The sequence below is a fragment of the Suncus etruscus genome, chromosome X, assembly GCF_024139225.1.
Source record: "Suncus etruscus isolate mSunEtr1 chromosome X, mSunEtr1.pri.cur, whole genome shotgun sequence".
NCBI lineage: Eukaryota > Metazoa > Chordata > Mammalia > Eulipotyphla > Soricidae > Suncus > Suncus etruscus.
This window is the reverse complement of record NC_064868.1, coordinates 49,645,433-49,658,511: the sequence shown is the minus strand read 5'-3', so window position 1 is coordinate 49,658,511 and position 13,079 is coordinate 49,645,433. Positions and strand designations below refer to the sequence as shown.

Sequence of the window (13,079 nt, the reverse complement as noted above, 5' to 3'; positions counted from 1 at the left end):
CTCCTGGCAGGCACGGGGAACTATATGGGATGCTGGGATTCGAACCATCATCTGCCCTGGAAAGTTGCTTGCAAAGCAAATGTCCTACCGCTGTGCTATCTCTCTGGCCCTGACAGCTCTCCCTTTTTAAAAATAAGAAATCTCCACACTATTTTCCATATAGGCCACACCATTTACATTTCCACCAATGATTTATCAGAAATCCCTTTTTCTCCACCACCTCACCAATACTTTTTTCCCCCAATCATTCTCACTGAGTGAAGTGATAGCTTACTGTGATTTTGATTTGCATTTCTTTTTGTTTTTTTTGGGTCACACCCGGCAGCGCTCAGGGGTCACTCCTGGCTCTACGCTCAGAAATAGCTCCTGGCAGGCTGGGGGGGGGGGCATATGGGATGCCGGGATTCCAATCACTGTCCTTCTGCATGCAAGGCAAATGCCCTACCTTCATGATATCTCTCCAGCCCCTTGATTTGCATCTCTTATAATGGCATTATTGAGTACTTTTTCTTTTCTTTTCTTTTTTTTGTTTTTGGGCCACACCCGTTTGACACTCAGGGCTTACTCCTGGCTATGCGCTCAGAAATCGCCCCTGGCTTGGGGGGGGTGGCATATGGGAAGCCGGGGGATGGAACCGTGGTCTAGCGCCACCTTCCCGGCCCCTATTGAGTACTTTTTCATCTGCCTGTTCGTCCAGCTGTGATTTGGATAGGAATTTCATTGACTCTATAGACAAATATGGGCATTTAATTTTAATAATATTGAATTTTCGGTGCCGGTGAGGTGGCACTAGAGGTAAGGTGTCTGCCTTGCAAGCGCTAGCCAAGGAAGGACCACAGTTTGATCCCCCTCCCTGGCGTCCCATATGGTCCCCCCAAGCCAGGGGCAATTTCTGAGCGCTTAGCCAGGAGTAACCCCTGAGCATCAAATGGGTGTGGCCTGAAAAAAACAAAACAAAAATTGAATTTTCTATTTTTGGTTTTGAGGATAATTTCTGGTTCTGTACTCAAGAATTACTCCTGGTGGGACTTGGTGGACCATCTGGGATTCATGTGGGACCATATAGTTCAAACAGCTGTATGCAAGGCAAATACTTTAACTCTTGTGCTCTTTCTCCAGCCCAATCAATTCTTTAACTTACTTTTCTTTATATTTAAAAGTGGGCTTCTTGGCTTGGAGGATACTACAGCAGTCAGGGCGCTGTCTGGCATAGGGCTGACCTACTTGAATTCCTGGTACCCAGTATAGCTCCTGAGTTGCCAGGAGTGATTCTTTTATTTTATTTGTTTTTGGTTTTTGGCCCACACCTGGTGACACTCAGGGGTTACTCCTGCTATGTGCTCAGAAGTCGCTCCTGGCTTGGGGGACCATATGGGATGCTGGGGATCAAATGGAAGTCTGTCTTGGATTAGCCACATGAAACGCAAATGTCCTACCGCTGCACTATCACTCTGGCCCCACCAGGAGTGATTCTTGACTGCAGAGCCAGGAGTAACACCTGAACATAGCTGGGTAGAGCCTCAAAAAATGTGGGCTTTATGTAGCAGTTACACTTGGGGGAGGGGCCATTGGTATTACAGCAGAGCTATTGTGCTCAGGAGACCATATGTAGTGCCAGGGATTCAATCCAGTGTCTGCTGCAGCTGCATGAATGGAGGTAGTTTCCATACTTTATATACTATCTCTCTGACCTTAAAGTTGCAATTTGTGGGGGATTTTGGGCCATATCCCACAATGCTCAGGGGACCATGTGGTGTTAGAGAATCAAACCAGGTTGGCCACAATCCTGTACTATTTCTACATTCCCAAAGTTGTGTGTTTTAATTCCCAAACTCTGTTTAAGGATTTAGAACCTTCAAGTACTCCCTAACTTCCCAAGCTACCTTCTCATTGTAGAAAATTCTGATAATTAGAGCAGTCTTCCTCTTATGAGCCTCACCTGCCTTTTATCACCATCACATTAGAGTAATAGGAAATTATTTCTATTTCCCCAGATCAGTTTCTCAGACAAACAAGAACATAACAGGACTCCTTAGTACTGGATCCAATCACAGTGGTTCTGTGGTACTTGGGGTATAGTACAGTGGGTAGGTTGCTTGCCTTGAATGCAGCCAATCCAGGTTCAATCCTTGGTACCATATATGGCCCCTGAACGCTACCAGGAGTGATCCATGTGAACACTGTTGGATGTAGCCCCAAACAGACCAAAAAATATAAGACAAACATAAAAGGTCAGCCACAGGCCTTTGGGGAAAAGAATGCTCTTCTTAAAGAGTAAGGAACATTTGCTCTAGGCTTAGTGTATTAGTTTATTATTTCTGTTGTGAAAAATAATAGTATAATTAACTCAATATCTTAAACATGGTACTTTCATAGTTTCAGTTCTCCAATTATTTATCTAAATAATTAACTGAACCAAAACAGTTATCCATTAACAGAGAGATAGAGGAGAAAGGGGTTAGAGGTAAGGGAGAGGAAAACACCTCTCTCTCTCTCTTTTCTCCTCCTCTCTCTCCTTCTTCCTCCTCCTTCCTTTCTCTCTCTCTCTCCCTCCCTCCCTCTCCCTCTCCCTCTCCCTCCCCCTCTCTCTCTCTCTCTCTCTCTCTCTCTCTCTCTCTCTCTCTCTCTCTCTCTCTCTCTCTCTCCCCTCCTTTTAGGCCACACCTGGCAGCGCTCAGGGGTTTCTCCTGGCTCTACACTCAGAAATTCAGGAGCGATTTCTGAGCAGAGCCAGGAGTAACCCCTGAGCACTGCTGGATGTGGCCCAAAAATACAAAAAAAATCGCTCCTTGCAGGCATGGGGGATACTGGGATTTGAACCACCTTGCAAGGCAAACTCCCTACCGCTGTGCTCTCTCTCCAGTCTCAACATTTCTCAAATATGTGGGAAAGTCTATGAAAGTCCTCAGAAGTTCCCTAATGACACTATATAACCCTTAAAATATTAATATATTTTCTTGGATAAAAATATAAAGACTACCTTACAGAATGTGTAATTCATATTTATTATAAACATTCATAACCTATTCATAATGTATTATTTTTCTTGTATTATGAGGGCTTAAACCTAGGGTCTCAAACAACAGAAGCATGTGCTTTACCTCTGAGCAATATCCCTACTCCCTTGAACTTTGTGAGGTTAGCTCCATTTCCTTGACAATATTTAATGATGATCCTATGGTTTAGTCTTATCTTGATAAATAAATATATCTGGTTAGAGTCCAAGTTTGTAGACTTCTTTTTGGTCTTTGGTATTGACATGTATCATGACGTCTAAACATTCAGTTCGTCCTCTTCCTCTTTCCTTTTTTATCATATCTAGTGTTTGATGAAAAAATATTTGTTTTTATAAAAGAAACACATGTAAGATATTCTAAAACTTGTATGTCAAAATAAAAGATACCACACTGACAGTAGTTAGTAGTTTTTTTTATAATTTAATGAAAAAGTATTGGTAAAAAGGTGACATTTGAAAAAAGACTGAGTTTTTTATCTTGAAAACTGGACTATATAAGACAAAATGAAAAAAATAACAAAGAAGATTAAGAGGTAATACTTCAAAAACAGCAAAATGTAGCAAATACATCTTGGGGTTATTGAAATTTACACAATTGAAGGCTCCTTCATTTAACAAGGAAAATTCTGTAAAAAATTACAACTATAATTCCCTGACTGAAATTATTTTAGTCAATACTTTTCCCAATGGCATTACATATGAAATTTGGCTGAAGCACTTTTTCAATGTTTGCTTTTCCTCCCACTTATTCATATTCAAAAGGCATGATAGGACACGGGCTAATGCACTGGCCTCTAACAGAAGTTCACAATACAGCTCCATATAATTTCTTTACCATGATGGTGTCAAATTAGTATCTACCCAAAAATAACTAAAAAAGCACAGAAACATTGTATTAAGTAGGAGAAGTTACCTTTCTCATTTTGGATAATCTATAGCCTTTTCCACTCAAAAACACAGGATACCTACCACACAGCTATGACATGTTCACACATGTACACAGGCACAAAAGAAACATTTTGAAGATGTAGCCAAAAAGAGGCAAAATACAGAACTTTTCAGAAAAGGAGGGAATAAAAGCAAAGGAACTAATTTCAACAGGAACATAATTAGGGAGAGAACTGCTGATCTTCCCATGCTAATGAAGAAAAAGGGGACCCCTGCCTTGACTGAATGCACACCTTCAGCAGCTGGGCTGTCTTACCAGCAACTTTAGAACTCTAAAATGGCCTTTTTTGTCTGAAAACTCTCACTATATTTTCCCAAACTAGAAGAGAATATTAATTTAAGGCTAAGAAAGAGAAAAGAGAATTACAGTCAGCTTCACATTTTAAAAACTGTACATTTCCCTCTTTTTAAAAGGGAAGCAGACATGGTTTATCCCCCTGACCCGAACAATGTAATTATTCTCTTTCTCCCCTAAATTAATCAAGGCTGATAGTTTGGGAATGGGTATAAGCAAATTCTGAAAATTGGCTTCAGCCCTTTTGCTTGGGAAATTTTCTGATTCAAAGTGGTACAAAGCTAAATTATACACATGTGTTAAACACTTTTCTTTCAAATTCTGTTTGACAATAAAAATCTGTTTCAAAATTAAATCAGGTAAGAATACTTAAACTCTGTGCATTTTGATATATTTTAATTATACCTCAATAAAATTTTTATAAACATTAAAGCAGGTATACAAAAACTGTTAGCCAAAATTATTTAAGTCAAATTTACTTGAAAATAATAACAAAAAACCCTGACCTGGCAGAAATCCCTTCCCTTCTTTCTACCCCTGCACAAAAAGGTCTCACTTTGGGAAAGGCTCTGGAATCTTTCATAAATGTCTAAACTGAGAGAATCAGAGTATTTCCTTAGAAGTAGTACTTTTGTACTTTTGTAAACACTATCCATAAGTTAGCCTTTTATGCTTGTTAGCTGGGTGAAATGGTTACACGAGTGCGTCCCCAACAAACAAGTCTAGGAACAGGCACTGGACACCTAAAATCATTAGGAGTATTGTTTCAGTAAGTTAAGATACTATGAAAAGAACTCAACCTTGTGCAAAGCAAAGGAAAAGGGTAGTGAGCTCGACAGTATCTGAGATTTTGGTCCCTGGTCTCTCCTCGAAGGTTTCCAGTGAAATTAGGAATTTCCTACAGACAGCTTTGAAGGTCACAGGCTGTAGCTTCAAAGATAAATTGCTTTAGTGTTTGACTCATAATCTCTTGCAAATCTATTAACAATGTAAGAAATCTTAATACGTATACTCCTCATCAATGTGTTAATATATTTGAAAAGTTTCCCCAAAGCATTTATCGAGCTAATACTCTTGAGCATAGCTGTTTTCAATAGACTCTGGTAAAAAGCCTTAGGGCAATCTCTATAATGTGCTTGTGAACATTGGACTTCAAAACATTTCAAAAACTGCTAGTCAAATAGTTACAGAAAAAATTTTATCCTTCTCACTGCAATACCTCCTAACATATCTAGAATTCTTTTGGTATATGAATTTTCCCCAATATATGAGGCAATTGTAAAGGCTGAAGTTTTCTTGGAGGAAATTTTTTTAATCACCTCTGCATTGAACTATGAGAAAGGTGATGTAGCCTGCTTTTACCTCGGTAATCCCGTCTTGAATCACGGGATGGATTTTCCCTGTCTGAGCTCTCTCTCTTTACCCTGACTTTCTCTTTAGTCCCTTCACTTTCTGGTTCGGAATCACTGAGCTCCACATCTGGGCAATAGCCATCATTTTCTTGATATGGAATTTTTCCTGCAGACTTTCTAGCATGATGCTTGCCCCAGTGCTGCTCGTTGGGGCCAATATTTTTGGTAGGCTTTACATAGCACTGGACGTCCTCTGTGGTCCTCACCCACCTATTGGTGGCCTCCTTAAATGACCTACTAAAGTGTTCCACACTGGATTTTCTAAAGCTGCCCTGACTGGCTAAGTGGGAGATGAGCACAGGCTCATGGTCACAGAATGTTTCACTGGAGCTGTCTTTTTGGGTGACGTCCCCTGAACAGCTGCCATCCACACCATTGGATTTGGTAAGCTTGGAGTTAGACTGATTTTTTCCATTTCCAATAGAGGACTGTCCATGCATGACAGCCGGAAGGACCAGAGGCTTACCCACTGACTGCCCATGACATAACTCAGGAGACGTTCTCCAAGCAGGACTGGAATCCTTTGCTTCACTCTTGGAATGGCTGAGGCTGGCCAGCAAACAGTGACTCTTGCCCTCTAGTGGGTATCTCGGGTATGATTTCATTCTCATTTCTAATGGTTCCTGGGTGCTCCTTACACTGTGAATAGGGGAGTTGCTGCCAGGAGAGAGGTTTCCTTGATCAGGCTCTGTGGAGCTATTTTGGCAGTCTTCTGAGGCTGATTTGGGCATTTTTAACTTTAAGGTAATTCTTGGTGGTGGGTAAAAAAGTGAATTTTCTAGTGCACTTGTCAAAGGTAGTCCTGAGATAAAAAAAAAAGAGATACTTTTTAAACAGCTGATTTAAATAACATCATATAGCAAAAAAAATTCATACATGTACTCTTTTAAGTCTATCAAGTATATGTCTTTGCATATTTCCTAATTCCTTATTCATCTTTTCTTTTAGTTTTGAAAAGAATGTCACAGTAACGGTTTAGAACAGGATCTAAGTGTGTGTGCGCATCCAGTTATGCCTTAATTATAAACCAGGGTTGGGAAACTTTCTTTTTTTTGTTGAAAACTTTCTTTTTTTAAAGCCAAATTGAGCAGTGGGGGAGTTAATATACCAACTTTTGTGATACTAACGTTAATAAGTTCTGATAAACCATTGCCATCGGACCAGCCAGGAAACTTTCTTATGCTAAGGAGCACTTGAATATTTATAACATCATTTAAAGGCCATATAATCTAGGCAGACAGGCAATTGACAAGAAGCATGCATGCCTGATTTGCCATGTATCAGGGACGACCATTTGATTTTACTATATTCAGGCCAGATATCCCCTACCCTTATTAGATATTCCAGACTCTAACCCCCCTACCTCGTCTGGTCTTCCTAAGGCAAGTAAAATACAAATTTAGACATGTAGCACAGGTTTTATTATTTGTGAGAAAATCTTTTAGCAGTGAATCTTCCTATACTGAGTACTGTAATTATGTTCACCCGTGTCTCTTATCAGATGGGTAGCATACCTTGCAGGCAGGGATGCTTTGTTGCTGAGTACTATTTAAATCAATCCTTAACCAGAGTAAGTGCTCAACAAATATTAGAACCTGGCCAATGATATGCTTTAATGGACCATTAAAATGTATTGTAATCCAGGAATTAAATATTTTCTGGAAATTAGGATTAGGTTTAACCCTATTGATTTCTGTTTTGTTTTTGTTGTTCTTGGGCCACACCCAGTGGTGCTCAGGGGTTACTCTTGGAAGGCCAGGGGGACCATATGGGATGCTGAGGATTGAACCTGGGTCGGTAGCATGCAAGGCAAATGCCCTATCTGCTGTGCTACCATTCCAGCCCCTGTTACAACATTTTAACATATGTGTTACCTGCAGCAGTTTCCTGGTTAGCAAGTTGGACTTGTAAACTGAAGATCTGTTCCTGTATTTTGGTTTGTGATAATTTCATCTTCTCTCGTCTGCTTATCATGTAGCATAGATTTCGGACCTAAAAAGCAAATCACCAATAAGTGGAGTTTTTTTGTCATGTTATACAAACCTAACAACTGAAACTGTTTAATTAAAATGAAGGCAAATAAAGTTAAGTTTTGAGGAGAGAAGAACCCAAAAGCAGGTCAGATGTTGGATATGGTTTCCATATCCATTAGCAGCACAAACAAAATGCTCCAATGTCACCTAACATTTTCTGCATTATTTGCATCGCCAGGCAGGGAAGATTGGTGATTTTCAGTTTTCCTTTTGAACCCTTTAGTATAAACAACAGCAATGCTGGTACTACTAAGTTTCTTTTTAAAGGTTTTTTTGTTTATTTTTGGGCCATATCCTTGGAGGATCACAAAGTGCAGGGAGGCCTCCTGCATGCCAAAGCACAAGATCAATCTTGAGCTAGCTCATTAGTGCCCAGGATATGGTTTGATTTTTTTTTTGGTTTTTGGGCCACACCCGGCGGTGCTCGGGGTTACTCCTGGCTATCTGCTCAGAAATAGCTCCTAGCGGGCACACCGGGATTTAAACCAACCACCTTAGGTCCTGAGTCGGCTGCTTGCAAGGCAAATACTGCTGTGCTATCTCTCTGGCCCTATGGTTTGATTTTTTAATAAATACTAGACCAGCAGGATAAGGTCATTTGGGAAGACTAAAGTGGCTTTTTGTTTCACATTTTGTGTTCAAGTTTCCACAACCACAGTGATCAAGTTCTTCATTTTTCATACTCCCTACTTGAACAAATTATTCAAACTTTCTGTGCTCATTTATTGATTTATAAAGAGATAATCAATAAGTACTTTCTTCATAAGTCTGTCAGGAATTAAATGAGTTACTGTGATATATATCTGTGTGTGTCTATGTGTATGACTGTGTGTAGGTGTGTGATATTTTGGGAAGTTTGGGCCATAGCTGGTAGTGCTTGGGAGATATTCCTGGTGATTCTTAGAAGACTGACCATGAAATATTGGAATCAAATCCAGGCCTCCTGCACACAAAGCATGCATTCAGTCTGTTCAGATATCTTTCCAACCTATGTGTATTATATTTGAGTACTTTTCTAAATTAAATTCATTATTTCTTCAACCTGTAATTTCTTTACTTTTTGGCCACATCCAGTGGTGCTCAGGGGTTTCTTCTAGTTCTGAGCTCAGGAATCACTCCTGGTGGGATGTGGGGGATCATGTGGGATGCTGGGGATTGAACTCAAGTGAAGTAAGTACTCTACCCACTGTACTATTGCTCAGGTCCCTTTTTCCTTTTAGTTTTGAGTAACACTTGTTGGTGCTCTGAGCTTACTTCTGGCTCTGTACTAAGGGATCCATTCTGGTATGGTGTGAAGAACCATATATAGTATCCTGAAGATATAACCCAGGTTTGTTGTGTGCAGAGCAAGTGATGCACTGTCTCCAGCACTCATTCTGCAATTTTTTAAAAAAAAAGTCTACCTATCTACCTACCTACCTACCTAGCCTGCCTGCCTGCCTGCCTGCCTGCCTATCTATCTATCTATCTATCTATCTATCTATCTATCTATCTATCTATCTATCTATCTATCTATCTATCTATCTATCTATCTACCTACCTACCTACCTACCTACCTACCTACCTACCTACCTACCTACCTATCTCTGACACTCATTCTGCAATTTTAAAAAGTCTGTCTATCTATCTATCTATCTATCTATCTATCTATCTATCTATCTATCTATCTATCTATCCATCCACCCGCCCATCTATCATCTATCTATCTATCTATCTATCTATCTATCTATCTATCTATCTATCTACCTACCTACCTACCTACCTACCTATCTCCGACACTCATTCTGCAATTTTAAGAAGTCTGTTTATCTGTCTGTCTGTCTGTCTGTCTGTCTATCTATCTAATCTATCGGTTCCACCCAGCAGTTCTCAGGGGTTACTATTGGCTCTGCACTCAGAAATTGCCCCTGACAGGCTGGCGGACCATATGGGATACCGGAATTGAACTGGTTCTCTCCCTGGTTGGCCACATGCAAGGCAAATGTCCTACCGCTGTGCTATCTCTCTAACCCCTCATTCTGCAATTTTTAAGTATGACAGTAAAATATGGCTGAGCCAATTTAGGTTCAATAATGAATTTAATATTTTGATAAAATTATTTCATTGTTTTTAACTTTCCAAGAAATATCTGCAACATAGTCTTTTTTGGGGGGTCATACCAGGCTTTATTCAGGGTTTACTACTAGATCTACATTCAGGAATTAGTCCTGACAAGCTCAGGTGACCATCTGGAGCACCAGGGATTGAACCCTGGTTTGCTGTGTGCAAGGTAAGCACCCTCCCTGTTGTGTTATTTGTCTAGCTCCACTGATAGTCTTTCCTGAAATTAAGATTCAGGATTAACAAGAAAATTGATTTCTATCTTGAGTTTGTAAATCATTAGAACTTTGTAAGAAATAAATTTTTCATTGTTATTCATAACAATTCAAAAATAATAAAACTGATATAAGATTTTAAATCTTGGGGTTGGATAATACAGTGGGCAGGATGCTTGCCTTTCATGTGGCCAACCTGGGTTCAATCCCTGGCATCCCATATGGTTACCACCAGCAGTAATTCCTCAGTGCAGAGCCAGGAGTAATCCCTGAGCATTGCTGGGTGTAGTCCAAAACAAAAATAAAAAGATTTTAAACCTCAGAAATCTATGTCAAGAGTTTTAAAAAGTGCATGAGTCAAAGTACAGCTTAAATAAAAACATGTTCTATAAATCAGAAATACAAATCACAAATACTATTTTCTTCTACAAAATGATCTTTAGAGAACAGTGGTTCTTCCCTAGGAATAGTTACCTGAAAACAATGTGACTATTAGGAAGAGATGATACTGGAATCTAATAGGTAGAACCAGGGACCTGTGAAACAATCTACAATGCACAGGATAAACCTGTACAACAAAGAAATATCCAGCCACATTGTCAACAGTGCTCAGGTTAAGAAGCCCTGCTTCAGATATTGATCAGTTTTCATTTCACATACTGTTTATCCACTGCAATTATGAAACCACAGCTTCATTGACAAAGATTATTTGGAAGACCAAAGCTAACAAAAATATCTCCAAAAGTAATGTTTCACTTTAAATATAAAAATGATTAAACAGGGGCCTGAGCAATAGCGCAGCAGTAGGGCATTTGCCTTGCAAGCGGCTGACCCAGGACGGAACTCGGCTCAGTCCCCAGCATCCATTTGTCATCCCCCAATCTAGGAGGAATTTCTGAGCAGGAGTAACCCATGAGTATCACCGGTGTGGCCCAAAACAAACAAAAAAGATTCAACCACAAATTAAAATGGCAGAATTAGCATAAATAGCATATAATTCTCCTCAAACTCATTCTAGTTGACTCTATTAATATGGGAAATTAATCTGAATGGTTTCAATAGTTACATTTCAGATATTTTCTAAGCAAATAGTGCCCACTGAATATTTTTCTTGACTGTGATAAAATTTTAATGACATATAAACTAGCTGACAAATGCCAAAATAAAAAATTGTTTCAGGGGGCCGGAGTGGTGGCACAAGCAGTAAGGCGTCTGCCTTGGGCATGCGTTAGCCTAGGACAGACCATGGTTCAATCCCCCGGCATCCTATTTGGTCCCCCAAGCCAGGAGCGATTTCTGAGCACATAGCCAGAAGTAACCCCTGAGCATCAATGCATGTGGCCCCAAAACAAACAAACAAAAAAGAATAATGTTGGGAGGCTGGAGCAGTAGCCCAAAAACCAAAAAAAAAGAATAATTATTTAAGGGCCGAAGAGATAGCATGCAGAAGGACGGTGGTTCGAATCCTGGCATTCCATATGGTCCTGTGAGCCTCCCAGGAGTGATTTCTGAATGCAGAGCCAGGAGTAACCCCTGAGCGTTGTTGGGTATGACCCCCCAAAAAAGAATAATTATTTCAAATTTAAGATTCATAGATCATATTAAGTGAGGCTTTTACAATTCCCTGAATATGCTAGAAAACGAAATCAGTGCTCAACATCTGGGGCCACAGCTAAATCAGAATATAAGCAAGAACAGAAGCCCACACTATAAATTAGTTGACCTATAATTTTTTGTGGTATTGGGAATGACAGAGGGACCTCACACATGAAAGGAAAGTGCTCTACTAGTAAACCATATCCCTGGTCCTGAGCTGACATTTTAAAAAGCAAATCTAGGCCAGAAATAGCAAAATAAGTGGGAAATCATTCTTTCCATGTAGAGGGCCCGGGTTTTATCCCTAGCACATGGTTCCCTAAGCATAAAGTTGAGAATAGCTTTTGAGCACTACTAAGTGTGGCACAAAAATAAATACATAGAAGCAAAAACAAACTAAAGCTAGAGCTACCTCTTTAGCCCCATCTTCTCTTAATTTTGTGTTGGAGAGCATCCATATTTTACAAAGCAAGTATTCAACTTCTGAACTATATCCTCCTCCAATTTTATGCAAATCAAGAGCTACAAAACTAGTCAGACAGTAGGTCACCTTACCCTCTCGAGGTCTTGACGTAGATGCATAAACATTCTCATGCGAGTGTGAATACCCTCCTCTCTTGGCTGTACCAGGCCATTTTCTTCATCCTCTCTTGGTGGAAATAGTGGCTTATTGAAGTTGCTTTTCCGTTTCAGTTTCCAGTAGTTATATATAAAATCAACAGCTACCTTGGGCAGCCCCAGTTCTGTGGCCACATCTTCTACACAGACTAGGTTATAGAACTCCTCTTCCAGTTCCTGAAGCTTCTGTGCCCGTAGGCTTATCTTCTCGCTTTTGGCCTGGTTCTGCTCTGCAGCTCTGTGTACAGGGTACTCAGTGTCTCCCAGTTTCTGCCTGTTTTGGCTGTGCTTGAGGCAATATGACTTGAACTTAACTTCATCTCCCTCATCTAGTATGGTCTTCATCTCTAAGCTGTGCTCAAAGGCACAGGTGACATGAAAGGCAGTGATGCAGCTTTTTACTGAGCACTACAGGAAAAGAAGATACATTAAGAAAGCAGGGCTAGGTGGGGCCGGAGGGATAGCATAGAGGGTAGGGCATTTACCTTGCACACAAAAGACCCAGATTTGATCTCCAGCATCCTATACTGTACCTTGAGCTTTCCAGGAGTAATTTCTTTTTTTTGGGGGGGGGGTCACACTTGGCAGCACTCAGGGATTACTCCTGGCTCTACACTCAGAAATCACTCCTGGCAGGCTTGAGGGAGCATATGAGATGCCAGGATTTGAACCACCATCCTTCTGCATGCAAGGCAAATGCGCTACCTCCATGCTATCTCTCCAGCCCCTCCAGGAGTAATTTCTAAGTGCAGAGCCAGGAGTGACTCTGGAACGATGTCAGGTGTGCCCCCCCCAAGCGCCACCGGGCATAGCTCTAAAACAAAAACCAAAACAAACAAAACAACA

The 13,079-nt window shown here is 40.4% G+C and overlaps 2 protein-coding genes across 2 annotated transcripts in view; one reads left to right on the top strand and one right to left on the bottom strand.

Moving 5' to 3' along the window:
• ELK1 (ETS transcription factor ELK1) overlaps positions 1–13,079 on the top strand; it is a 679,088-nt gene that overhangs the window by 645,385 nt on the left and 20,624 nt on the right. The window lies entirely within an intron of this gene.
• Positions 5,575–13,079, bottom strand: part of JADE3 (jade family PHD finger 3) — an 82,620-nt gene continuing 75,115 nt past the window's right edge. The window contains exons 8-10 of the mRNA XM_049767405.1: positions 12,171–12,641; positions 7,546–7,663; positions 5,575–6,473 (exon numbers count right to left, since the gene is read on the bottom strand). Of these exons, the coding sequence (XP_049623362.1) occupies positions 5,575–6,473; positions 7,546–7,663; positions 12,171–12,641 (1,488 nt within the window). The remainder of the gene's footprint in view (positions 6,474–7,545; positions 7,664–12,170; positions 12,642–13,079) is intronic.